The sequence below is a fragment of the Streptopelia decaocto genome (assembly GCF_964273445.1).
Source record: "Streptopelia decaocto genome assembly, chromosome: Z".
NCBI classification, from domain to species: Eukaryota; Metazoa; Chordata; class Aves; order Columbiformes; family Columbidae; genus Streptopelia; species Streptopelia decaocto.
In genome coordinates, this window is record NC_138657.1 from 42358869 (window position 1) to 42386672 (window position 27804).

Below are 27804 nucleotides of genomic sequence, written 5' to 3' on the forward strand. Positions count from 1 at the left end.
AGTTTTTTGCCTATAACTTGTGTAAAAGTTACACGGACCACTTAATGCAGTAAAAATTTTAATGTCTTCTAACAGCAGTGAAAAAGTGATATTTTGTATGGAAGCTGGAAAAATATTTTGCTATTTCACAAGGAATATTGTTAAAGACTAATAATTAACATACGTGTACAAAGTCAAGCTTAAACACTTAAAGAGGGATTTTACTTGTAAAATAAAACTGCAGGGTATTTAATAAAACATGGTCACAGCTAAGAGGAAACCTGTGTATCAAATTAAATATGCAAATTAGTCAGCACAGGCATTTAATACTACCTGATTTGTAGTACCTGATTTGTAGTTTCTTGTTTCTCTAGACTTCTTTTCATTTGTACAGCAGGAGTCCTCAATCCTGTAATACACTCACTCATTGAATGGGAGACTTGCAGAAGTCCTGCTGAATAATTATCCTGGTTGTGTGAGTTACCTGAAGAGTGAATCATTGTGTGACATCATTGCGATTTATCAGTCTAGTTTGAGGATCAGAGCATGATTAATCTTCTTTTAAAACCTGTATTATGAGCAGAGTGTACACAGCTGTAATTGCAAATTAGGATTTTATGACACACCTTTCATTATCATCATTGCAGGTGTTGTAATAGGCTGTTGCTGGTGTTGAGCTTGAAAAATAGGCAGTAGGTTTCTTGTGGTAGCAGGTTTTGCAAGGTGTTTTTTGAGGAAATAAGGGTAATGATAGTGGAGCAAAAAGGATTTTTTCCCCTAGCAGGGTTTTCTAAATCTGCTTTTTCTGGAACAAAAATTTAAGATCCTTGACAGGTTATTTATTCTCAAGCATAGCCAGCTTTCTGAAATGCTGGAGTACAGGCTGTTGGAGTACAGGCTGTTTCATGTGATTGTATTTAGTGCATACTCTAAGTTGCTTCCTCTTCTGCTAATTTCTATTTTCCTAATGTTAAAAGGAAAATAACCTGTTTCTGCCCCACTTTTGAAAAGCAAAGCAGTATTGCTTTTAGCAGTGGTCTTGATCCTGTTCTGTATTAATAAAAACAAAATACCTGGGAAGGATCTCCTAAAGCTGCCTGCAAAGATAGCAGTTAAGAGAGCTGTGGTGGCATTGCTGTCATAGGTGGTATATATGGCATTGGTTCTAAAATATCACAGGCTTTTCTCAAAAGCAATGACTAAGGATATATTTTTCTAACATTTGGGTAATTCATATTACATCCTTCTGACGTTGGGTTCTATGCTTCCTTCCATGGTATTATGTTGATAAAGATAATATGCAGCTGCCACCTTACTCCTTTCCTTTAGTTGATCCTTATCTCTAATTAAAAAAAATGCTTTGTTGAGGGAGGAGTAGCCAAACATTGTTTAATTGCAAATACAAACTAAGACAGATTAATTCAGCATTAGTCATAATCTCTGCTCTCTGGAATTCAGAAGCTGGTTTCTGGAGTAATCCTGGGCTGCATTAAGAGAAACATGTTGAGGGAGGTGATTCTCCCCCTGTTCTCTTGACACCCCACCTGGCATACTGCATTTGGGGTCTCTCGCACTAGAAAGACATGGACCTGTTGGAGGGGGTCCAGAGGAGGGCCATGAAAACTGTCAGAAACCTGGAGCACATCTCCTATGGAGAAAGGCTGAGAGAGTTGGAGTTTTTTCAGTCTGGAGAAGAGGGGGCTCCAGGAGACCATATTTCAGGCTTCCAATACTTAAAGCGGTCTTCTAAGAAAGACAGAGACTTTTTAACCTAGGCTGCAGAGCAATGGTTTTAAACTAAAAGAGGCTAGGTTTTTGATTGGATATTAGGAATAAATTCTTCGCTGTGAGGGTGGTGAGACACTGGAACTGGTTGTCAAGAGAAGTTGTGGATGCCCCGTAATTGGCTGTGTTCAAAGTGAGGTTGGACAGGCCTTTGAGCAACATGATCTAGAGGAAGAAGTCCCTGCATGCCTATGGCAAGGTGGGGTGGACTAGGTGATCAAGATCCCTTCCAAGTCAACCCATTCTGTGATTTTTTTTCTAATAATTGTGTTGATAGGTAACCAGTACAGCAGCAAGCAAACTGCAGCACCTCAGGTTGGGTGTTCTAATTTCATACAGGTACCATGGCAGAAAATCTGAACCTGCTTGACGGCACTGGATGTTCCCTATTGCTGCATCTGCTGCATCTTATTAAAACAATGTACCAGAGACTTCATACTGCAACAGAAAATTTGATAACAATCTTTCTGTAATCATAGCTCTAGTTTTAATAAGCCAGCAGACCATTCTTCATCCTAGCTTGTTCTATGAGCTAATATTGTTATTTATGTGTTCAGTGTTGCATACAGGTTATTCAGTCTTGGCAAGTGGATTTTGAGTGCACGTGATTAATTTAGTTTCAGCAATTGTCCCTGTTCAGACTATGCTTTTTAATGAACAACGTGGATTTGCACACTTTAAGACTTCAAAGACATGACACTTTCATGAATTGTTAATTAATCTTTTCTTAAGCCTTTTCAAGACGGAAGAATCGTGCCTATTGTAGGGGCTGAACATTTTCATTAAAATCAGACTGATGAAGTAGCTAAGCACCTTTCCGTGTGTTAGTACTGTGCTGAATATCTCCCTGTTTTGAATAGTCTGACGTACTGTAAGTTCTTCAGAGTGACAGGAAGGTGGCTGATTATTCACTGCTAAGCAGTGTTGGGTGTTTTTCAGTAGCTTGCTGTGAACCAGCTGCAAGTGAGAGCAGACTAAAGCGACTGCAAGCTGACATGAGGAGAATGCACTGAACTGTAATGTACAGGTTGTCACCCAAGTCACCTGAAGGTGTTCCAATTAAATGAAATTACTATGCCGATTAAGCAGCTGTCCTTGCCACATGTGTCATTAACTGTAAATTGATTCCTTGGGAAACATCTCGATTAAGTAGAGTTTTCTAATTAAGCAGTGCACTGTAGTAGTTACTGAGGGTTTATAGATCAATGTTGTAAATTGCAACAGCTTTTTACTTGCATTTATTTATGTTTTATTGGAAGTTTTAGGTAAGTAATGTCAGTCATGCTACAGAGGATTAGTATTAAGTGTGGGCTATGGTACAGAGAATAGACTTCTGATTTCTATCTTGCTCTTCAAACACATGTGGGAACTTATTTGAAAGACTATGTATGTATTAGCAATACAAGTTGTGGGGAGTAGATCACTGGTTAGCAATTCAAAAGCAGCTTTATTATTTAATCGTACATTGGGATACTTATAAATTTGAAAGACTGTGTTACAATATAAGGCACAGGTTCTGTAGATTCATGTAATGTGCTAATGAAAAAGTAACAGGACCAAATGTCTAGGTCAAGTAAAATTAAGAGCTGAAATTAGTCCAATGTATTATCTCTGTAAAACAGATCCTAGTATATCCTAGAGGTTTAGCATCCTGATTTGCCTTTACCTGCTTTTTTTTTTAATTCTAAATTTGAAAATATTTTTTTCTCCATTGTGAATCATCAAAATTTGTTAGCAAAATTTACACTATGACTGCTCTTCAGACTCCTCTCCAATACCTGTGAAAAATTTTGATATTTTTGCATAGCTAAACATCACTGGCAGAAGAAAAGAGGGGAACTAACAGTGTAGAGAAGCATTTTAAATCTCCAGTGGTGGCTATTTGGCCAAGCAAAACCTGCAAACTTCTTGCTGTTTCTGGATATGGTGTTTGGAAAACCTAAAGGAACATCCAGCTGGCTTTGTTACACACATATTTGGAGAAGGACAAGGGAGAGCTGCATGGGAGTCAACTTGGAAGTTGCTCTATAATATTCTAAATACTACAGGTCATGAAGGCACACTTGCTGAACCGCTCCTTTCTTTAACTCCTTTCTGCTAGTGTTTATTACTAATTACTTGCTTATGAAGCACAACATCCTTCAAGTGAAGCTCTCTCTGATTTAATTGTCCAACTTTTAAAAAAATACACAGATGATGTAGAGACAATTTTTTCTAGGGACTCTGCCAAAAGTACCATTTGAAAGATGCAGTGGAGCAATTTGTTCCTAGCAAACAGTAAGTGGTAACAGTTCAGCAAACTAGGGAAATTGTTATTGATTTCCAACTACATTTCTTTTTCAAACTTAAACATATGATAAACCTAATTTTTTTATTATTATTATGAAATAATTTTGTCAGAATAGGGATAAGGCAACCTGCATATCCAGCCACAACAGGCTAAAGTTGGTGCTACTTACGTAGGTTTTTAAGAGCAGAACTCTGCCCTGGCCACCTGCATTCTTCAGTGCTTTGATCCCTTCCCTCCCCTGCCTCATTTGTCACTGCTTTCTTCAGCCATGCCACATCCTAAACTACAGCTCAAGAGAAAATTACTTGGACTCCCACAGTTCTGCCCTGTTTCCTTGAGTTGGGGGAGGTCTCAGGTCACACACTATGGTACTTGTAAGGAACTGGAGGGATGGCATTTTTCCAGGCACTTGTGAGATCTTGCTCATAGCAACCAAGTTTTAATGAGTACTGGAAGATGCCCAGTTCTCTGGCAGCTGCAAAGCTGCACTGAATGTTTGACACAGTTGGCAGTTATGGTACAATCTGCCTAAAGCACAAACAAATTATTTTGGTACCCTAATTTATGTGAAAGGTCAGTCATGCAGCCTTCACACAATGCAGGTCACATTGCTCTCAGAAATACATTTATGCTTCCATAATTATTATCTGTTTACAGTTTCTGCTGTGACTAGATGACAATAGATTGGGAAAGTCTCAGGGAAACAAACCATTGGGTAATAGTTCCTACAAGCCTCACGTGTTGACCACGCTGTGGTGCAGAGCCAGTGCGGGGTATGTGGGGTGTGCTCCTGTAGTGACAGGCTGCCACCCTGCAACTGCCAGCAGGAGGACAAAGTCAGGGCTCAAGTGTGCGCTCCAAAATAAATCCCTAACTTCTGCTGTGTCACATACACAGAACTTACGAATCTCAAAAATTAAGTTTGACAGTATAACAGCATAACCATATGCTAAATTCTGTCCTGTTCCTATTTAGCCTACTCTCTTTTTCCTAGGTCTTTAATCTGTGGAAGTGATGGATGATGTCGCTCATTAAATAAACATTCAAAATCAATCTGGTGGGGAAGTCCATGTGTTATTTACTGCATATCCCTGAAATTCTGTGCAAACTTATAACTTACTTGGGAGCTTTCTGTTGGAGCTTTAATCATCATGCCTGCCACCTCTGTGAAATATTTTTTTTCAGTATGTCTGGGAACTGACATGGTGCTATTAACTCAGTACAGAAAGGCAAAGTGAGGCAGAAAGTTTAAAGGCATAAATTGTAAAAAAAAAAAAATTTAAAAAAGTATTGAATTTGTGAAATCTGATTTATTCCCTTTTAACCCACTCAGATATCACTTTATATACCCAAGGCACTGCTGCTTGCCACCAGCTGCAGCTCTTAATATTCCAGCTTTTCAGATAATTCAGAGATTCTTGTCCAGCACCCAGAAAAGGACAATATGAGTAACAACCGATAAATTATGGAAAGTTGTATATCGGTGACCTGTAGAACCTCGCACTAGCAATCTGCAGCAGGGCAGCACTGCCTGGCAGACTGGGAAGGATGCATTTCCTACAACCTGTCTTGTTTATTGGCGTACCTATTTCTGCTCCCAATGCAGTGAGGTTCTTGCAGATCACTTTGTCACCACACCACTTTGCACAGCGTCAGGGTAAAATGGACTGCACACCGCTGCAGCCAGGGACCCTGTGGGAAGATAAATGTGTGAACCCACCCTCAGAGCTTGTAGTAATGCACACTACAATGGGTCAAACAAGTGAGCCACTGAGGCACCTGTATTTGCAAATGTGGCATTTGTCTGTGTACAAGCAGAGAGGAGGAAAGGAGAACTGACTGGGGAAGTATCTCTTGGGATTAATAATCCCTGAATCAAATGTTTTAAAATTAAGTTACTGTGTGGTTATTTCTTTCTGGAAGAGCCTTCCTGTTTGAATTAAAATGTTTGTGTAGTGCTATTCATTCCAAATGTCTACATGGTTTCATTACCGAGATTTCCACAGCAGATCTTGTAATACAAGAGGAAGTTTGTAATACCCATTTCCTGAAGAAGCTGCTAAATGTTGTTTACTTGTATCAATTTTAGACTTCTCATTTAAAACAGCATACAGTTTTGGTGACTTCTAACATGGCATTTCCTTCTGTTGAATTCACAGGTGGGCAGTGTACTCTCAGGCCAACAGACAATGAGAGCTGCTGATGCCCCTCACTAAGCTTCCACCATCTGGCGAGACTCTAGAGCTTGCATGTTTTATTTTTAGCTAGTTCAATATGTTGAAAGCATCCACTCCACAAAAATGTTCCATTACATATTTTGAAAATACCAAGAAGGTTGCTATGTAAAGATTTTGACACTAGGTCCTTAGAGGAACGATACCTGCTGCAAAAGGCCATTGATATGGATGTTGCACCCATACAAATAAGTAAACAAAACTTATCTGGTTCTCAGAAGTGGTATTTCCAGAAGGTTTGTTAATTGCTTGCTGTGAAAAGCAAATTGTGACTCATTGGTGCTCTCCAGCAGGGAACATTCAGTTCTAGGGAGAATTAGGTAAAATTTTAAAAAATGTTTGCAGTTGGAAAGCAAGAACACCTTAATACAGAATGGCCAAACATTATAAGACAGTTCAGAGAGTATTCAGACAAGAGAGGAATGGTTTTTGTTCCACAGTAGAATACTCAAGAGTTTGTACTGAATCTTTTTACTAGCAGATTTTATGTTTGTTTTTTTTTTTTCATCAAATTTTTTTTCATCAAACCATGAGCTGGTAGCTTGTGCTACTAGCAAACCCAAAGGATAAACATTCATAATCCTGTACTGGGATGTATGAGGAAATTTGCACTTTCTGTTTCATGCTGTACTTGCTTCTATTCCTCCTGTCTAAACAATTTGCCATAAGGAGGCACAAACTCTACTAGAAAAAAGAATATATAAGAATTCTGTTATGAAATAGTCTTTTACTATCATCCCATCATAAATCAGACCTGTGTGACAGTGGAAAAGAGTACAGATGGACATTTGTGTATTTATCCAAGTCGGTTAAAATACAAACCAAAAGTAGGCAGGCCATGACTCACTGCTGTCACAAGCATACACCGAACAATGCTCTGCTAGGTCAAGCATGCGCAGGGTTTCTCTGAGCTTCCCCACGCACCGTGTGCTGCCTGCCATGTCTCAAGTTTCCTGGTGGGTTTTTTCCCACAGTTTCTATTGATTGTTTTCCACATCACTAGTTTGAAACCCCTGTATTTTATTTCAATGAACTTCCCACATGCAGAGAAGGCCTTGTCTAGGTTTACTGAAGAAGCACTAATGCCTCTCTGTTAATACAGTAGATCAAAATTACCAGAAAGCCTGAATGATCAATGCTATGCAGTATGTTAAATGTTTACTGATCTTCCCATTCCAACATCACTGTAGCATTTGTAGCAATGTAGCAATAACAAGTTCACAGCACTTGCATTGCCCCAGAACACAGCTCTGCTGTACTATGTGCATATAAGAAACTAATCAGCTGAAGTAAATAAAAAGAAGGACTGTTTTAATTTTGCACCTAACAAAGCAGAGAGGAATCTTGCAGAGAGCTTCCTTATGTTCTGATTTTATCCCCCATGCTAACATTTATATATATATATTGAATACACAGACACAAGGTACAGAAGAATATACAAACCCCTTCTAGTAGATGCCACTTTAGTCAATAATTTTAGTGGAAGAAACAAAGTTACATACAGAGGACGAAGGGTTGCTTTCAAGAAACCGGGCCTCTGTTAAGCATTAGCATAGGAACAATTTAGGGTGCCATGTCACTATGACATGTACCCTTCAGTGCCCATGGCACAGAGTACCCAAACAGATGGTCTTTAAACTACTATTCCAGGGAAAAAAATACTGTTTGACCACAGTGCTCATTACTGGGGAAAAATCTTAAATCAAAGTAAGGCAACTGTTCATAGTTATGGGTTATGTCATATTTACATGTGGTGTTTGGTTTGTTTGGTGTTTATTTTCTGTAACAAATTCAACAGGATTTCCTATAACTTTTTTTAAACAATACAGATGTATTTCACCAAGCCCACTTTCTTTACTTCCTTGACTGCACTAGACTGATATAAAGGTCAGCTGTCTTCAGAAGACAGCACAGCTTGAGGTTAAGAGCAGCTAACAGAAAAACAGGCTTCTCAGTTTATGTATGTTTGTCAATGCCAACACAAAGCTTGTTAATCTCTAAGCGCTCTGTGCAGCTGGCACAAAGGAGAAGCTTGTCAAGCCAGCATCTGCCCCCTAAAATGCCCTTTCTTGGTGGATAAAAAGTATACATGTAGGACTGGATTTCAGAATACACAAAATACTGAGTATTAAGTATTCTTTCATTTAAATTTTAAGATAGGATTCTGTCACAGTGCTCAGCTCTTTTCTTACACAGCTGTGGCATGTGACATCTAAGGCATACTGTACATTAGGTATGTATTTCAATGAGTTAGGTACCTAATGAGCATTGCAGATCGTCTTGTTACCCAAGATTAACTGAAAACTCATAATAAATAATATTTTTCTCGACCTGTTTTTTAAGACACAGGACACTCAGCAGCAGAGTGGGAACATACACATTCAGAGAAAGACAAACAATCTTCCACAGTATCAGATAGAAGTTGCTGAATTTCTAAATTCAGTTTTCTGCTAGTTTTCTTCCTCTTCACGCCAGACAAGTAACAACTTGCTCAAGAAATTCACAGAATAGTAATGCCAGTGCTTCATCTTTCTTAGGCCACTGCCAGTAGAAATCTCCAAACCTGTATTAGCTCTGGGAAGACGTAAACATAAGGGAAAACAGCTGTTCATGAAAAAAAGCACAAATGAATGCTGCAAGCTCTTAAGATTGTAATTAAAGTTGCTCACTCTAGCAGAGTTTTGATAAGTGGGGAGTGGCTGAAGGCTTTGTTGTTTTATGTGCAGAACATTATATGTGTTTGATTTTGGCAACTTTTCTGCTAGGCTAGAAATTAAAAGCTGTAAAATTCATAGGTTTTACAGCTTCTCAGAAAGAATAAGAGACTGGTTTATAACAGAAAAGGAGGACATGAGCTTCTTTATAGTAGAAGCAAAATTTACATCAAGGTGCTTAGAATATATTCATCCCACAGTGTCCCTGCACATTAGGAATGAGTCATCTAAGGACTGATGAAAAGGTCATTACAGTGATGCATTATGTCCTGAGAGGATAACAGTAAGGTACAGCCACACTGCCATTCTACCAAAAAAACCCTGAAATTCAAATGCATTATAAGAACCTGTGCTTTTACCTGGTTGTGCCTGTACTTTTGGTCACCCAGGGAGTTCTTCTCACTACCCACATAAACTAACCACTAGACACCTACAATGTTCTTCAAGTCATACTGTAGTAGAACATGTGCTTTTACTAGGTTGTGCCTATGTTTTTGGTAACAGAGCCATTGCTTCTTAATGTCCATACAAATTAACCAGTGGACATATGCAATACTTTTATATTCATAAAGTTGTAACATGGCATTTGGAGATACTACATTTTTTTCAGTCTGCCACAGAAACTTCAAACTGGCAATTAAATGTGTCATGAGACTATGCTTAAGTATCCTCTATCTTGGTCTGAAGTGTCCAACAAGGTGAAGGCCATTGGGCTGGCTTTGCAGTGTTTGATTCAATGCAATGATCTTCTGTCAGCCTACACTGATGTTTACCATGTGTTGATTCTTGATCTTTGCAGGCTGCGGGTGGCATTTGCACAGCAGACATGACATCTTTTGTGTAGGCATTTATTTCCCCTTCAGCAATAGAGTCTTGTTGGCTTGGACTGTAGGATCTTTCAGATAAGCCAATATAGTCATGGTCAACAATTACTGCACGTTGTAAAAAATAATGTTTGTCTGTAAAAGAAAAGTAGCCATTAGATTATATCTACATTACATCTTTCTAGTTTACTGAAAGCCATATTTAAAATGTTAGTGAGGTGCTAACTTTTCAAAACAATTTGTGTAACAGGACAAGAATGCTTGAGTGACAGCTGTGTGATAATCTGAGTTTTCTAATTTCACTGAGCATAAAATATTATCTGCATCGTGTTACATCACAAAAAAATGTTTGCAGTGCTCCACATTGAGAGTTTTTCTTTGCTAAGTCAATTATTAAAGTCAATTATTAGCTTGACATGTGTCATAGTCACCTACTGAGCTAATACCTTAAATTGATGGACATGTAGATTCTTCCATTTTGTGCACACACACAGAAATGTGGCTACTCTGAGTTCTTCCTGAGAAATTTTAATGCAACAAAACACATTATTTAAAGAAATAACTAAAACAAAACCCAAACAAACCCCATAGTTTTATAGAATTTAAAGGCAACAATGGTGGTTGCTACTGTATAGTACTATTGAGCTTTTTCTTTTATTTGATATATGGTTACAGTGTTTGACTTTTCCAAATGAGTTCAAATAAAATGAAAATAGTCTGACCAGACAAATTAGAAGTGTAACTTTCATCATGGCACTACTATGTCCATTTTGGAAGATGAAGCTAGGGCCTATCTTCTTGTTCACATGAGGAGCCTACTGTGAAATTAAGTGTTCTGTAAAACCAGAAGAGTTCAACAGACAAGTGTCTCTATACAGGGAGCTACAAATTCATTTTCAAGATGTAGGTCCAAAGAAGGACCTTGGTGGGAGCTACTGTGGAGGTAAAACTGCACTTTCCTGGCCACATTTCTCAACAAATATGTCTTAACTCTGCCTGTTTGCACTCCTGAATCATTTTAGCACAGGACCCAGAAGCATTCTCCTGAATTTAATATTTAAGCCAAACTACACTCAAACAAGAAAAGCAAAAAGTTTCTTCAGATATGTAAATGTATGTATGCATAAGGTGTCCTGGAACCTTTACCTGGATGTAAAGACACCCAGGTAGCAAGCAACACAGGTACACCCAGACTGTGAATTTGTGATGCCTGTACCAAGAGCTCTATCAATGCACTGACTCAGGATTTATCTTGAGACCAAGAGCATTACAAAAGGTTAAGAAAAAGTACCATGCTTCCGATTGCCAGTTCTTACCTGTGCAAGATTTTTTTTCCTCTCATAAAAAATGAGGGCTCAGTTTTCAGGCTTTGCCTTTCCCCTTTAAAATTCCCAAACTCACACATCTGAAGTGTGATACATACAAGATACACTTCCGATTTTTGGAGCAAAGTAAGCAAAACACTTCATAACAAAAAGTTGGTAGGCAAGCCAACCAATGTCCTCAAAGATATATTTTCTCCACATTTATTTCACAGAAAACACTGCAAGTGTTTTGTTCCCATCCAAGTCTTGTAGGACAGCCACCACAGTTACACCACAGCAGTAGATAGTGCTAACTTAGGCTTAAATATTAAATAATAAAGTTGCAAATAAAAAAAAGTCCACCTCTGCTAATAGAGGGCCTTTGTTACAAAGATACATGTTTCTTTATGGACAAAAAAAAAGATGTCATTCACTATATAATTAATGTCCTGGTTTCACTGCTCTTATCCAACTGAAATAATATTCTTTCCTGATCACTGTTAGGCTGTTTGATAAAGGCTGGCAATTATTTTGGTGAAGTCTGGTTTAACTCTCTACATAATGTAAATATGTAAGCAAATCGATCTATAATTTTTTGCCTGTGTCAGACAACTAACGTTTAGCCGCTTTCTTAGAAAGGGAAAAAACTAACTCTACATTTACCTGCTGCTTCTGCAGTGTTTAGTGGTAAACATATTAGATTCTGATCCTACAAAGACAACTACATGTAACTCTTTATACTGTGACACAATTCAAAGTCATTGTAACAGCTGGAGATTATTTGCATGTTTGACATGCACATGACTTCCTCCTTATGGATCAGTAATTTAATCAGGAACTGGAAGCCATGGAGTGATCATCCAACAGTGAAAAGTAGTGTCTTGGAGATATTGCATGAAATCAGTGTCTCGGTTATAAAATCTGTAATGGACAACTGCTATAAATATCAGCTTCTCACACGAAATTCCAGAATTAGCTTCAGCTTTGCAAATTTCTCAGCTTAAAGGGTGGCATATGAAATTACTGTCTCAATGCAGTTTATGCATTTTGAAGAACTAAAGCTCAACTACACACACCAATAGAGTGGGAACTGATCTATTTTTCAAGAACCCTGAACAAAAAAGCATCTTGCTCTATGATAGAATTCTTCTAAACACTGAGCATTCATTTTCCTCAAAATGCCTGCAGGGACTTAAAGCAATGTCAACAGAAAAGAAACAGCTGCCGGTTTCATTAACACAGCAGCATTCCAAAAGGACACACTGAATCTGTAAGAGCAAGAGTGGTGGTTGATTATCCAGGTCTAATCTCTAGCAGCCCTACTGGAGAGCACGACAATTTTATTTGCTCTCATAAAAGAAACACATTTATTTTTTCAGTAGCACAACTTCAAATAAACTCTCAAAAAATCATCTATCTGATGTAGTTTTTCTATTTTAAGGCTTTAAGAGGACTGTCTTTTGTTGTTAAAAAAAAAGTCTAAACATTTACTATCTGTACTAGTCAGATTAAGCAAAGAAAAATTCCTAACTACACCAAACAGAAACGCAGACACCAAATGCTCTTTGAATATAGTTTAGCCTAATCATACTTCTAGTGTGTTTTCACTAGCCACCGTGAACAGGGCCAAACCACAGATTAGAAGCAACTTCAATGGAAGCTATTTTTCAACAGACTTTAAACATGAATCATTAGCCGTTTCATGCTCCGCATAGGTTTGAAGCCACTTAACTGTTCTCCTTACTGAAAACTGCAATTATTACATTACCTAGTGTTAGTTTAAGTCACACTGGTGAGTGAATGATACTTGTTCACCCTGATAATCTACACAAATGCATGACAGAAAAGTTTAAAAAAAACATATAAATATATATATGTGTATATTAAAAACACACACACAAACGTACCTTTTTCACTGGACCCTCTTATGTACGGCTTGAGGTGAGATATCTTAATGGGTCTTTTCAACCTTGATCCTGTGGCATCTCTTAATATTGCACAGCCATTATCTGTGATATAATCTATAATACAAGGACCAACCCATTCTGACTGGAAACGACCATCTCTCCACCAGTTTTTTCTTTGCCTGAGGACTTCATGACCAACTTTTAGTCGGAGGGTATTTAATTGCTTTGGCTTCCTTTTGACAGTGATTTTGCTTCTGATTTTTTGTTCATCTGAAATGCTTTTCTCCACCTGCAGAAAGATACATAAGAATTATATTTTATTTTCCCAGAAGTAATAATGTGTTTTCATAACATCGGTTAATATTGCAGAAGCATAACATTAAGTGGTTTGGATGTGTGTAATCCACAATATGTAGGGCTGCAGAGCTCTGAAGTAATAGATTTTATCTTCAGAAACCATTAGTCCATAGGCAATGGTTTTCAGCTTCTGTAGATATGTAGCCCTTTCAGTCAGATACATATCTCTTGGCAATAGGTCTCTCTTAATGTGTTTTTGGAGGAAGTAACCTGAGAATTGGTACACTGAAATCTAGGGATCACAGGTGAAGGAAAAAAACAAACAAAACACTTCCCCCTCCAAACATACAAAAGCTCACATTATTTTAAAAGCTTGTATTTTACACTCCAAGCCTTTTCACCTTTTTTATCTTCAACCTTCTTACTAGTAAAGTTTGAATATACAACATTTACCTGGCAATCTGAGGTCTTTTCTTCCATTGCTTCACTGACTTTTTTAGTTGCTTCAAATATTTCTGCAAACATACTGCATTCTCCTTCCACACATATATTCATTGACTCAAGAACATGTGGGTTACGATTAAACATTTGGAAATATGGGGTGTTTTGATCTGGCTCCTATTTAAACAGAGAGCAAAAAGCAAGCAAATTTAGCATACAGCTTTGCAGATATTTTGAGGGACTTCAGTCCAAAGAGGAACAACCTTCACATACCAAATTTGTCAGATTGAAAGCATAGGCAATAGCAGACAAATGTTCATCCCAATCACGTTGATGGTCAGCACAGTATTTGTTAAGGAAAGATTTTATTGTCTTGCATGTTCTTACATTTACATCATCTGTCTGAGGATAAGATAATACAATTTGTTTCATTCCAAACAGTGCAAACACTTCTTCATTAATCTTCAAAAGAAAAAAAAAAAAAAAAGTACACATTTACTGAAAGTGAATACTCTTCTGTATCACAGTTCAAGTAAACAAATTCAGTTTTCTGTCCTTTTTGTTGATATGATGGTGATTAAGCAAAAGTCTTATATACATATTGCCGCCAAACAGTCCAGAGTTGGGAGTGAGAGCTAAAGGAATCGGTATGGCTTAGGAGCCAGTAACTGATAGTTCTGAACACATTTCTGCCACTGACTCAATCTGGCATTTCCTCTGTATCATAGTCTCATGACTTCATAATCTATGAGGGGATCAAAGTGTGCAAAGTTCTTCACAAGCACTACAGGCCAATGTCAAAAATACCCTCAGCTATCTGCTATACTAGGCAATATGGGTGAATGAAATACAGCATGTTGGAGCATGGAAGACTGTGCCAGCACAGGAAATCATTTTGCTTTGTTCTTTATTCAAAGAATAAAACCCTAGGAAATGCTGCAATTAAAGTTACAACTGCAAACAATTGGCTTGTCATTCTGTGTATGCTTTTTTTTTTTTAACTGAAGAAAAAAATATTTACAGTCTTTTTCAAGAATGTTTGAAAATTCAAATTTAATACAGATTTGGCTTTTTTCTTGAAAACAAAGAAACCACATAAAGACTTACCTGATTAACAAGCTCCTTCCCTTGACCAATAGGCATCTTTTGAGGTGGCCCATATAAGAAAAACACCTTTACAATTGCTTTAGCAATTTCAGCTGCTGAAGTGTCATGCAGTGGCAAGATAACAGCCCACCTTGTAAACAAATCTATCATAATTATGATGTACTTGTGGCTTCTGTTGGTAACACTAAAAGGTCCCATTAGTTCTATAGTGACTGCTGTCCATGGCTCCTCTGCTTTGACAGTGTATGTTTTGGGTGCTGTGGTGGTTGTATTCTTCGCCACTTGGCAATGCTGGCAAGCATACACCTAGTGCAAAAATCAGGGAAGATACTATCAAAAAAAAGCAATAGTAAAGGTTTAAGGCAACCAGCAGGATCATAAATCTCCACTGTTCCACTTTTAAGTTAGGTCAGACCAGGCAATGCTAAACAAATTCATTTTATCATCTTTTTATCAGTTTTTTACCCGTAGATTTTCCAGCTCCAGTATAAATACAAAACTAAAACAAATAACAGTGAAGGCCAACAATGTGCAGGAATTCACAGCCAAACTCTCCTTATCCCAAAAACACTGTGCTCCTTCAAGTCCACAGTATAAATCTGAATATCCATTACCATCTGTAAATATGGAAGTATGAAGCAGCTGGGATCAACAAAGTCCCAGTCATTCCCCTTTTGGTTCTACTGTGTATGTGGTGGCCAAAAAACACTGGCAAGATACACGATCTTCCACGTATAACATGGATCGGCTTTATCTACAGGACAGAGCCCCTTTGTCCAAGTCTGAATTGAAAACAAAGACTCATTTTCAGTTCATGTTACAGTTGCACATGAACGTGAAGCATTCAGGTGATACAGCAAGCTGATAGCAACAGTAATTTGGCATTCTGCCTGGGCATCATCTCCATGTATCTTTGGGCAAAGGAGGAGAAGGAACTTTCCCAAGCAGTGCTTTGTTTAACTATGTCCTGAACATGCCTAATTGTAAGACAGTGGCACCATCTTCATATTCTGATCTGCCAGCAGCCACTCTGGCCACATATCCTTGGGATGGTACACTGTATCCTAGCAAAGATATGTAAAGAGTCCTTGCAAGAGAAATCCTCTCAAAGACCAGATTTGCTCTGCATACTTAAAGGCAGTATGGCTCCCCATCACTGAGTAACACACAATATGCAAGCCACATGCTCAGTAATAAAAGAAAAAAGGAAACACTATGCTATAGCAAGAGGACCATTAGAAGTTTGATTGTAGGCTACATTTCCTCACTGTGAAGCAATATGGGTGTTTGCTTTATCAAAGTCGTATGACTACACCAGGTTTGTAACAGACTACATAAAAAAAATCCTGTCGCTATGAGACCATACCCACTGTTTGACATCGTTTGTTACAGAGGTCCAGTAGTAACTAGATTCCACTAAAGTCAGTGTCCTTGATATGCCATGATGAGTGCCAGCAGCATTTTCGTGGCATCTCTCAAGCACCTTTTTCTTCTCTTCATCCGAAACAATTACCAGACGCATTTGTTTTCTGTCTTTTCCAATATAGAACAATTTATTTTCTGAAAGAAAACAAATACCAGCAAATTACATGCAAGTGCTTTGTCTTTTGTTTAATTCACTAAGTTACTGGGCATGATTCAGTACAGAATTTCTTGAATTAACTTGAATTCACTTCTGTATTAATGTAGTTTTTTGTTTACAAATACTTTAATATTTCCTCCAAATAGCCAATTGCTCACCTATACTTATTAATCTGGACATGAGGCATTACAAATGCAAGTCAGAATGCAAATATTCCTACAGGAATTCTGACTGAAACACAAGCTAATGCTGGAGGCAGGAAAGGGTGGCAAAAAGTGTTACGATACTGCCTGCCTGCCTGCCAGCAACCTGATGTTACGATTCACAGCTTTAACTCCTCCCTGCCTTCTCTCTACATAAACTTGGCAGATTTGATAGGATTGACAGATCACAGCACACTACAAAGACTAATATATGTCCTCGCAGGGATGCAATAAAGCTCAGAAGGGCCAGGAGACTGTAAGATGAGAGATGGCAAAGCCATCCTTGCACTTCTGCCCAGAGAGACACAGCATCCTCCAGACTGGACGGAGCATTCCTTTTCTACAGCTAAACACCTGGATTTCGCTTTCTGTAGTCCTCTACATTATGGATTGCAATGGCTACATATTTCCCCAGTATCTTCTGAAAAGCACTAAAGCAGATTGAGTTTCTATTCTGTAAGCATTGTTATATATTAACAAGGGTTAAACAGAGTGCTTGTTTCATAGAGAATATATATTAAAATCACAGTATGCTGCAGCCCAAGATCCCACTTTTTTTTTTGTATCAGCAAATCTTCACCTAAAAAACTATTTTCAGAGTACTTTGAAAGAATCATTTTACCTTTGAAAACAAATTTTTTGGCTGCTCTCCTGATTCCACTTCTTTCACTTGATAATGTTGTTGGATGATACTCTCCTGTTCGCTTGTAGTATGCAATCTGCTTCAGGTGGAGCCCACCATTTTTTCCACTACGGACCATTGCTAACCTGAACAAAATGCACAGTATTTGTTAGATGGACCAACTGCCAGAGGAGCACATCTTCACTTTTTACTGGTTTCTTGTAGTTCAGAGTTATCCCAATAACATAGCATTTAAGAGGAGATTACAGCATCCACTGCACTACTCTCAGTATCCTCATGCTATCAACTCAAGCAATAAGGAACACTGCTTGACACATTACTTGTGTTCTATGCAAAGTTGTTTTTGTCAGCCTGTATTTTAAAACTTCCAAACAATGGAGACTTCCACTATATTCATTGGATGAGGTGCAGAGAGAAAGAAATTGCTTGTCTCACTCTTAAACATTAGGATACCTCTCAAATGCAGGTGTGCTGGAGATTAGATGTGTCCAAAAAGCCACCCTAATTGGAAAAAAAAAAAACAGCAGACCAACACACACAGAGACAAACAGGAAAAAACCAACTCCCCAGACAGAAAATTACAGAAATGTATTTTGTTCATTAATTCATCTGACAATGAGATCCTGAAGTTCCAAACCAGACTCCGCATGCAAGGTAACAATTCATTCCCTGACATGGTCTGACTTCCCTGATCACATTAATAAACTAAAATGTCATTAATAAAATGCACCATCGGTAAAGGAACAGTTTAGGTCTAGCAAGAATACAATCAAAATAATTAGCAATTAATTAAAAGCAGAAATATTCATGCAGGCTCTATGTGATTTCAGTGATTTTTTTTTCCAAATGTGCTCCAGCGGCAGTGAAGATGTATTAAAAACCAGCACTTTGATTCTGCTCTAATTGATGACTACAAGAGCAGGATCAACCTTGGGGTCTGCCATGTCATAATTTCCTAATGAATGCTAGTCATCCACAGCATTAAGCAAATTTCTTCCTTATGCTGCCAGCATCCAAAGACTAGACAATGTGACAACACACAGCCTGTTAAAAGGAGTAATCTGTTTGCATGACCTGTCACCTAAGAGCCATATAATTACTGGGAAAGTGACAGCATCCAGTCACTCTGGAATCCATGTTATCTCAGTATATTTGATGCTATTTGAAAGCTAAACATCTAAGTCATTATGTTTATTTTTCAATATATAGATTTTTACCTACCATTACTACACTGGCGGTACCAAGAAGGTAAAGAGCTCTGAAGAGTGATTATGCCTGTTTTTATTTACTCTGTTTCTCCCACAAAATAAAATGTTGTATGTTATTTATAGAATATCATAGACTACACACACAGCTGGCCTAAACTTCGCTGAGTTATCAACATGAAATACATGCCAGGAACTTCATTTTCAAACCGTGGCAAGACCTCTTCCTCACTGAGTACTTCATTTTGCATAACCTAGAGCTGGCTTTCAAAAACAGCCAAGTGTCTTGGCATACAACATAAACCATTTAAAGTCAAATTCTCATACCTGAGAGAACTAGCACAGATAAGCTTTTCACCACTACAATCCTGTCTGCAAGGAAAGAGGGTGTTTCAGAATAGGGAAGAAGTGGAGCCAAAACAGAGTAATGTTTCTCATGATCTTGACTGGCACAGCAGTTTCTTTTAAGTTTACATCTGGTTGGATAACTAAGGAAGGTGAAACTACCATGACAAAATTTGTGTTTCTGTTTAAAAGAAGTCAATTAACTAGCATTTCTGACAGTAAAAGAGTACTGGTGAAGAGCAATTGAAATATCCTATCTGCCAGAAGCATGCATTCAGGCTTCATTCAGGGCCTTCTCAAGGCCAGCCCCGCAGTTACCCAAGCATGGTTGGAAGTCAAAACCAGTCACTTCTGATTTATCACTTAACTACCAGGATGATGGACCATTTTGGCTTGACACAGACTTTCATACACTGCAAGAAAAGATGTTCCAGAACAATATTCTTCCAGTTCTTTTTGTTCATGAAACTCTTGCCTTAAACAATTAATATTCTCTATGTAGCTCATGCTTACTGGGTCTAACAAAATGAAGTTGCACAGCAATAAGATACATCTGACCGGGATGGCACCTTATGCTTCAGCTAAACAGAAATTCTATCCTTATTCCTGCAATATCATTTTCTACTGTAAAAGTTTGGAAGACTGTACATAAGGCAATGAAGAAAGAATACATTATGTAGTACCCATAGACATCTGATGTATTTAGTAGGATCCTGATCCAGCAAATTGTTAAGTCTGTTGGATTGCTGACTAAGAGGACACCATTAAATGAGCTTCCTTCCTAGATATTTAGTTTCCTGTGTCCATGCTCGTTTTTTCTTCAATACCTAAAATACTTTGGCCCAATCTTGGAGAATGGAGGGTGGGGGGGAAGGTACACTGAAAATAATAAATAATAAAATCTTCTTGTTTTCTTATTTAGAATAAAACATATTACTTCCGATAATTCACGTTATCTCTATCAATACACATAATGTACCTGGTAGCCTTTAAAAATCAAAGACTTTTACAATCAGTAATCAATCCTTAATACTTTTGAAGCTGAAAAAGAAAACGGTGCTTTACAGTCAAGTGAAGTATTTAGGCATAGGCAATGAAACTTTCACATACCAGGACTCTTTCTGCTTTAGTGTTACCTGGTTAAATTTAACTATTTTGCTTTTTATGTCTGTTTCATCACCACGGTCTGCCAAAAACAACCAACCACACAAAAAAAACCCCGAAAACAAAACAAAACAAACCTCCAATCCTAACTGCCAAACTGTCTTTTTAGTCCAGGTTTCAGGTACTTCCCCTGCCTCTACCTGTAATTCTTCCTACCAGAAACAGGAACGCCCCATAGAGCTTTTTCTAACCAAAGTGCTTCCCGGAACCTGTATTTAGATGGACACATTCACCTACACTCCTTCCTGGCTTATGAGACAATTTTGACAGAGGTCCCTGCCACTTCAGAACACCCTAATTTCTCCAAGAATGACCATTTAACAGGCTGTTGGCACTGTCAGATCGCACACAGGCCGTGGTATATGATGGAAGTTGCACTGCAGATGACAACAGTGCCACTTCTGAGGCACGGACAAGTAAACTAAGTCACTACCCTAACCCCTGACCACCACCTTGCAAATGCCTCTTAATCATTTACCGCAACCACCACACGAGAACAGGAGAGGCAAGTGAGCACAGCCCCTGAAAGACAGGCAAATGGCCAGGGCCACTGGTGCCGTTAAGATAAGGATGCTAAGCCGAGGTTTATCGCCCTTGGTAGCGTCAGTCGTACCTCCCAAAAGCGTTTCCTCCAAGGAATCAGTCCCGCCCGCCCTCAGCATCCCCCAGTGCGGAAACGCCACAACGCCAAGACCACACCCTGTTCCCGCTCGCGGCCCAGACTACGATCCCCAGCATGCAAATCGCCAGTCCGCAGCGGCCCAGTGCAGCACCCTGCCGGCGCAGTGCATGCTGGGAGCAGTAGTGCCGACTCACCCCACACAACGCGCAGGTCAGCGATGCAAGTCTCACGCAGGCGCGAAGACGTCGACGCGATCTTTTTCCTTCCCCCCCCACCCCCAACCCCGCCGTTGATCCCCACACCCCCTCCTTTCAGCTGCGCAGTGAGGTCGTTGGCACGTCGGGCGCCGCGGAAAGCTGCTCGGCCTCTGGGCACGCACCTGCTCCAGCAGAGGTATCAGCACGACCTGTCCCAGGGTCCGCAGCCCCGCTGACTTTGCTTTTCCCGGATAGTTACCTGCAACGGCGGCCTTTGAGCCCCGAGACTTATGTGGCGCTCCCGGAAGTGGCGGGAGGCAGGGTGGGGCGTGCCGCCTTAGGGCGGGGCGGCCCGCGTGCTGGCAGGCGGTGGCAGCAGCTCCTCAATGGGACGTGGGGGCACAGGCGACGCCACGCGCGGCGGTGTCGCGCGCAGGTGAGGCGGTTTCTTCCCGGTGCCGCTCCGGGCCCCCTCGTCCTCCGCCGTTCCGGGGGATGCAGAGGGTGCTGGCTGCACCGACCCCGTCGGCCGCGCCCCCCTTTAGACAGGAGGCAGTGGCTTGCGGCGGGGCGGGTTGACCCCTCGGGCAGCGGCCTGGGAGCCGGCAGCGGGCGCCGCTGTCCGTGCGCCCGGCGCTCCCCCGCCACCCCCGCATCAGGAGCTGGCGGCCGTTCCCGCCTCGCTGCGGCGGCTTCCCTGGGAGCGGGCGGAGGGGCGGTGCCCGGGACCGGCTGCGCCGCGGGCTGTCGCCCGGGCTCCCCGGAGCGATGGCGGCCGCGCCGTGGGGCTTGACGGGCTCGGCCCGGCGGCATGGGCCGCGGCGGAAAGGCGACAGCCGCCCTCGCTGCGGCGTCGTAGCTCTGGCCGGCTCAGCGACGACCGGAAGGTCCCGTGAGGAGCGGAGCGCCGACAGCTCACTCCCGCGTTGGAAGTCACATGGTCAGATTCGGTCCCAATGCCTGATGACAGGATGGGCAAAACCCTTCTGTTTCCCTTTGTCTTTCTCACAGACCTAAACCGTGCTGATTACTAAGCTGCAATCGTCAGTAAAACGTGGTGGACATGGCCGATAAGCACATCTATCCTTTTGCCTCATGTTGTGGCTTATTCTGTTCCTGGAAGCAGTTCTATTGAACTAGCAATGATGTGAGTTTGCAGCATGCTGTGCTGTCAGAAAGGCAGGTGAAACTTTTGAGTCCAAAGTACGTGGTGTGAAAGGCAGTGTTCCTAAACAGGGTGGGCAGGGTGTGATACATGTCTTAAACCACGGATTTGAGGCACTCTGTTAACATCCCAGAAACTGATGTTAATTTCACTGTAAAATTGCTGAGTGCAAAAGAGATTGCTGTCTATATTGTAAGTGAGGTAGGAAAAAAAGCCAGCAGCAGTCCCAGAGCTGAGAATCAGTTACACATAGTAACCAGAAAATAACTGTCAGGAGCTGAAGTGGGAGACATGTATAAATAGAGTAGCCTGTGTAACATTTGTCCTTGTTCTAGTAGTGTTTTACTGAACCTGGGGACTTCACTGAGGATTGGTAAGCTTCAAAAACATTGGTTTTTTGGCACTTTTATTTTTGCCCCATAGTCATCGATTTTGTAGGTGGTCACTCTCCTCACACAAGCAGGAAGACACTGGGCAAGATCAGTATCACAACTACAGTGAAGTCAGTGTTTTTCTTTCTCATCCAAACCACTTCTACCTAGTGCTCTAACCTGAAAAGATTCTCTTTACATTTGTTTGTTACAGTATTTCTGCATTATGTTGCATTTTTCTAAGTGTTGTTACCCTTCATCTATTTAAGCTGCTCTGTTTCCATCTTTTCTGCATCATTTTACTACTCTAGAAGCAAGTTGCCTTATTCCGTGGGGTCTTCCTTTGTTATGGCAAAAACATGTGTGATGGTAAATGGCGAGAGGCAGCTAAACCTGCTGCTTTCAACAAGTTTTGATTCAAGCAATAACAAAACTATTCTTGCTATGTAGAGCTGGTTTTGGCATAAGGATTTGACTGGTGTAATATGCCTCTTTTATGGTTCAATATGTGAGAAAGAAGAATGTTTATACTGGTTGGCTTGTCTTGGCTGGCTGATTCTTCCTGTGGAAGGGAGTTTCATCCTTCCGGTAGTTGTGGGTAGAACAGATCAGGCCTCCAGGGATAGAGTCTAATGAATTTGGTACAGAAGTTTTTGCAAAAACTTTCTCATCTTTGCAAAAGTTTTATAATACCTACAAAGTTGAAATATGAAGTTCTGTGTGAGAAGATGGAGAACCTGTTTTGATGTCTTTGACTGGGATCTATAAAAGTTCAGAAGCCAGGCTTTCTTGAAACATACAAGCTTGCCACAGATATAAATGTCTTTATATGATGTGTTTGACAAGGTTTGATTTAGAAAGGAACTTGGGAGGTTAATGAATGTGAAGCTTAACAGTTCCATGGCTGTGCAGGAGACACTTGTAAGGCATACCAGGTGTCAGTTTGTGGTAGTGTTTGTCAGTTTAAAAAAACACTTTCCTATGTTGAAAAGAAGACAATGATATTTACCAGACAGGTTTTTCTGGACTTGTAAGGCTGTTCTGACACTTCTGTTGAAGGATGGTAATGGTTCATTTTGCAGTTTGTGACTGTTAAAGACTTGAGAGATGTTCTGTGATAGTGCAGTGTTTGGGGCTAAAACTCAAAAGTTTTAGCAGATGTCATAACATATGCTGAAAGGTCACATTTCAGCTGGTGAGATATTGAGGAAAATAAGTTCTGTGAGCAAAGATTTTAAAGGGAAAGATTAAGATACTTATATTGAAAAGTTATTTCACTTTAAGTTTGGTAATTCTAAATGACTGGAAAAATTGTGCTTAACTGTGTAATTACTAAGAAACAAAGCAAACATGGGGGAATCAGCCAAGTAATTACTGTCTGAAAACTGTAACAGTTGTGCTTTAAGACTAGAAATCTCATTCATCAACAACCTAAAAGGCATGTCTTTCTTCACTGCAAAGCTGGCTTCTTAACAGAATCTTGGTTCATATATATTGGGGTTTAACCCCAGCTGGCAACTAGGACCACACAGCCACTCCCTCATTTCTCCACCCACCCCCTACCACCCCCACACACACCAAATGAGATGGGGGAGATAATCGGAAAGGGAAAAATAACCTCATGGGTTAAGATAAAAACAGCTTAATAAGACAGCAAAGGAAGATAATAACAATAACAACAACAATAATAATAACAATAATAATAATAATGCAATATGCAAAACAAGTGCTGCACAATGCAATTGCTCACTTCCTGTGGCACCGATAACCAGTTAATTTCCAAGCAGCACTATTTGCCCCCTGGCCAGCTCCAGTTTATGTACTGAGGATGATGTCGTATGGTAAGGAACACCCCTGTGGCCAGCTTGGGTCAGGTGTCCTGGCTTTGATCCCTCCCAGCTTCTGGTGCACCTAGCAGAGCATGGGAAGCTGAAAAATCCTTGACTACCTGGCAGCAACCAGAATTTCAGTGTATTATCAACGTTTTTCTCATACAAAATCCAAAGCACAGCTACTAGAAAGAAAAACAACTCTATCCTAGTCAAAGCCAGGTCAACACGGCACGGTACAACTTTTAACTTTTTAGTCCCCTGGGCTAAGCGATGGTAGTATGGAGGGTCAGATTAAAATCTTACTTTAGGCACAAGCATTTTGGTAGCACGGTTCTTGGAAAATAATTTAGGTCCCTGGGAGAAGATTTAGGCAACTGCAGTTAGTTGGCTGGCCTAGCTTTACAGCATTTCAAGAAATGTAAGTGCTGCGGTAAGTAACACTGATGAGAGTTGTTTCCGGTAGGGATTACCAGTAAGACGGGTATTTCTGTATTGCTATTGTTTGAGAGTGTAGATGCCTCACTGGTAAGATCTTGCACATGAGGTACCAGCCTTGTTGCGTGGAATCCAGAGCAGTGAGCCCTCTCCTGTAAAAAGAAACCCAGTGGCCACCTAATGGTGTATAGGGAAAGTGAAAGGGGATTGTGGTAGACAAATGGTTAGAACAGTTGAATGGAACAGGACAAATATTGTTTCTGTTCCCTCCTGTCTCAGTGGTTTCAAGTCCCTGTTTTATGTTTATTAGAAAAATGTCCTCACTACCAGGATGAAAAAAGCGTGGGTAAAAGCACTTGTAAATATACTTAATTGCTTAAGATGGAGTGTGGGTAACAATGCAATAGTTTTTTTTCCCAGGAAACATATTTGGAGTACTGTGGTGGTTTGTCCTTGGCTGGCCATCAGGTGCCAGTGCTATCACTCCTCTTCCATCAACAGGGCAGGAGGACAAAACATGACAAAAAGCTCATCGGTTGAGATAAGGACAAGGAGATCACTCACTAACTGTAATACCATAATGGGTAAACCAGACTTGATTTGAGGAAATTAATTTAATTTCTTGCCAATTAAACAGGGTAGGATGAGAAATAAGAAAAAAAATCTATAAATACCTTTCTCACACCTCTACTTTATTCCTAGGCTCACCTTCACTCCTAACTCTTCTACCTTATGCCCCCGAACAGCACAGGGAGATGAGGAATGGGGACTGTTCATAACACTTTTTCTCCCCTGCTGCTTCTTCGTTCTCATGCTGCTTCCTCTCTTCTAGTATGGGGTTCCTCCCTCAGGAAACAGTCCTTCATGAACTGCTCCTGCTCATGGGTTGCAGTTAGACTAGACTAGACTAGAATTTGGAAGGGACTTACAATGACCATCTAGTCAACTGCCTGACTACTTCAGGGCTGACCTAAAGTTAAAGCATGTTATAAAGGGCATTGTCCAAACGCCTCTTAAACACTGACAGGCATGGGGCATTGGCCACCTTCCTAGGAAGCCTGTTCCAGTGTTTGACCACCCTCTGGGTAAGGAAATGCGTCCTAATGTCCAGTCTAAACCTCCCCTGGTACAGATTTGAACCATTTCTGAGTATCCTCCCACTGGATACCAGGGAGAAGAGATCACTACCTCCCTCTCCACTACCTGGGTTACAAGAATTGGAATCTTACATGATACCACTACAGGCAGCTCTTCACTAACAGCTCCAGTGTGGGTCCTTTCCATGGGGTGCAGCCCCACCAGCAAACCTGCTCCTACATGGGGTCCTCACTGTGGTTTGCAGCACCTGCCAGGAGTTCCAGAATGGCTTCTCTGGGCTGCAGCTTCCTTCAGGGTACATCCATCTGCTCCAACCTGGGCTCCTCCACAGGCTGCAGGTGACTATCCGCTCAGCTGTGGACCACCATGGGCTGCAGGAGGAAAACCTGCTTCACCATGGTCTTCACCATCGGCTGCAAGGGAATCTCTGGTGCCTGGAGCACCTCTTCCCCCTTCTTCTTGACTGACTTGGGTGTTTGCAGGGTTGCTTTTATCATATTTTCTCAGTCCTCTATCCCAGCTGCTATGCAGTGGTTTTTACCTTCAATGTGTTATCACAGAGGCACCACCAGCATCGCTGTTGGGCTCAGTTTTGGGCAGCAGCAGTTCGGTCTTGTCTCTCTGTACATCATGGGGGCAGCTTCTGGTGTCTTCACAGAAACCACCCCTGCAGCTCACCCCCCACTACCAAAACCTTGACACTTGAACCCAAAACAAGCACCTGGCAAGGAAGAATCATGCTCCTCTTAATTTTTCAGAATGTTTCTTCATGTAAAGCAAAAATGAAAGGTGTATAGTCTGTTTTGGAATGGGAGGTGCTATAATTTTTCTGGTGGAGTAATGTGAAGTACCACATAGTAATGCTTTTGGAACACTGTACAAAACATTTGTAGTGTTTCTGCAAACAGAAGGAACATTGTAGTGGGAGTCTGTGTGAGACAAAAAGGTGCAGGGGTCTTGGTATGAAGAGACGAAGGTAGTAAAGGTGTGGCCATCCCTGTGCTGAAGTACAGTGGAGCAAGTTTTGGTGGAGTCCTGGGAGAGTCTGAAAGGAGAGTGAGTGGGTTGTAGTGGATCAAGTCAGCTGCTTTTGAATGGAGCAGAGGGAGAAAGAAGGGTTATTTTTTATTTTGTTGAATTCCTGTGTGGGTGCCTACCACTTTTTGCCCATGACACACTTCCTGCAACTGGAAAGGGGAATGTGCAATGCTCTGCCCTGCCGTCTTTTGATATACTTTGCAGATTACCTCTCTTGATTTGCAGGGGGAGAACAGACTAAGTCTTGCATCTGGTTTCCTGTGAAAATATTTACAGAACAAAAAAGAAACTTTGGAAAAGCTTGTATTAAGGTGTTGGTTACTTATGATGAGGCAAGGTGTCAGTGTATTGTGGAATCTAGAGCTTGATGCTAGTTCAATGTGATTGTTTAGTTCCTGTAATGCTGTGAAGTGTAGCCTTGATAATTGCATCTTTTTTCTTTGATACCCATTTTTGCTTATTTCTTGTCTGTTCTGCTGTACATCAGCACAATTCCTTGCCTCGTGTTGTTGAGCAGAGCTGAATTACAGAAGATGGTGATAAACTTCTTAAGCTTACTTGTTGAAGTTGTATTTAATGAGGAGAGCTGAAGGCTTTTCTGAGTTTCATGTTTCTTAATCAGCCTGTTACACCACTGAACCTTGTAAATTCTGCTAATTACTGGAAACCTTTGTATCCCTTTGTATTTTCTGTGAGTATTGTTTCATTTATTTTGGTTGTGTTTGGTTTTTTTTTGTTGTTGTTAGTGTTGAGCACAAAGTATTATCAGGCTAAAACTGTAATATTCTTTGTGGTTGAGGGATCTTGGGATACAGCCACTCTTCATCTTTTTTTAGATTTAGTCCATCACAGTAATGGGCTAACAGCTGCTACTCAACACCTCACAGGGTATGTGGTAGAACAGAACAATGTCTGGGTGTAAATGTTGAGAGAACTGCATTAAATGTCCTTTATGGCCAAATGTTTGCTTGTAGTGTTGCCTTAGCAGCTTCTGTCTTGACATCCCTTCTCTCTTTCCTTGC

The 27804-nt window shown here is 40.5% G+C and overlaps 2 protein-coding genes across 15 annotated transcripts in view; one reads left to right on the forward strand and one right to left on the reverse strand.

Moving 5' to 3' along the window:
* Positions 1-102: 102 nt before the first annotated feature.
* GIN1 (gypsy retrotransposon integrase 1) lies at positions 103-21212 on the reverse strand. 6 transcript variants are annotated; one of them, XR_014186156.1, is made up of 9 exons: positions 21026-21166; positions 17290-17435; positions 16249-16442; positions 14883-15188; positions 14049-14237; positions 13788-13952; positions 13038-13326; positions 5640-9961; positions 103-547 (listed from the first exon to the last, which is right to left on the reverse strand). XR_014186156.1 is itself a non-coding variant. In XM_082074349.1 (9 exons), the coding sequence occupies exons 2-9, from the start codon at positions 17426-17428 to the stop codon at positions 8822-8824; spliced, it is 1509 nt and encodes a 502-aa protein (XP_081930475.1). In that variant the 5' UTR covers positions 17429-17435; positions 21026-21166; the 3' UTR covers positions 103-8821. The 6 variants fall into 6 exon arrangements, 5 of the variants coding, with proteins under 5 accessions (XP_081930475.1, XP_081930473.1, XP_081930476.1 ...); XM_082074349.1 differs by having other exon boundaries at positions 103-8862; positions 9776-9961; XM_082074347.1 differs by having other exon boundaries at positions 103-9961; positions 21103-21212.
* The window catches only part of PPIP5K2 (diphosphoinositol pentakisphosphate kinase 2), a 59667-nt gene continuing 52790 nt past the window's right edge, over positions 20928-27804 (forward strand). For 6 of the 9 annotated variants that reach the window (XM_082074325.1, XM_082074332.1, XM_082074334.1 and 3 more), the window contains exon 1: positions 21189-21279. The gene's annotated coding sequence lies outside the window, so the exon portion shown is untranslated. Of the gene's footprint in view, positions 21040-21188; positions 21280-21854; positions 22047-27804 lie in introns of those variants that run through there. The other 3 variants (XM_082074328.1, XM_082074329.1, XM_082074330.1) reach the window with 3 other exon arrangements.

Bases quoted from the DNA above. Each gene is read 5' to 3' on its own strand.
- GIN1 (XM_082074347.1), bottom strand. From the start codon at position 17,428: ATGGTCCGTAGTGGAAAAAATGGTGGGCTCCACCTGAAGCAGATTGCA. The intron at 14,238-14,882 runs GTAAGTCTTTAT...TTTCTTTTGAAG, and splicing joins GGAAGGAGCTTGTTAATCAG to ATTAATGAAGAAGTGTTTGC. The intron at 9,962-13,037 runs GTACGTTTGTGT...TTTCTTTTACAG, and splicing joins AAGAGGGTCCAGTGAAAAAG to ACAAACATTATTTTTTACAA.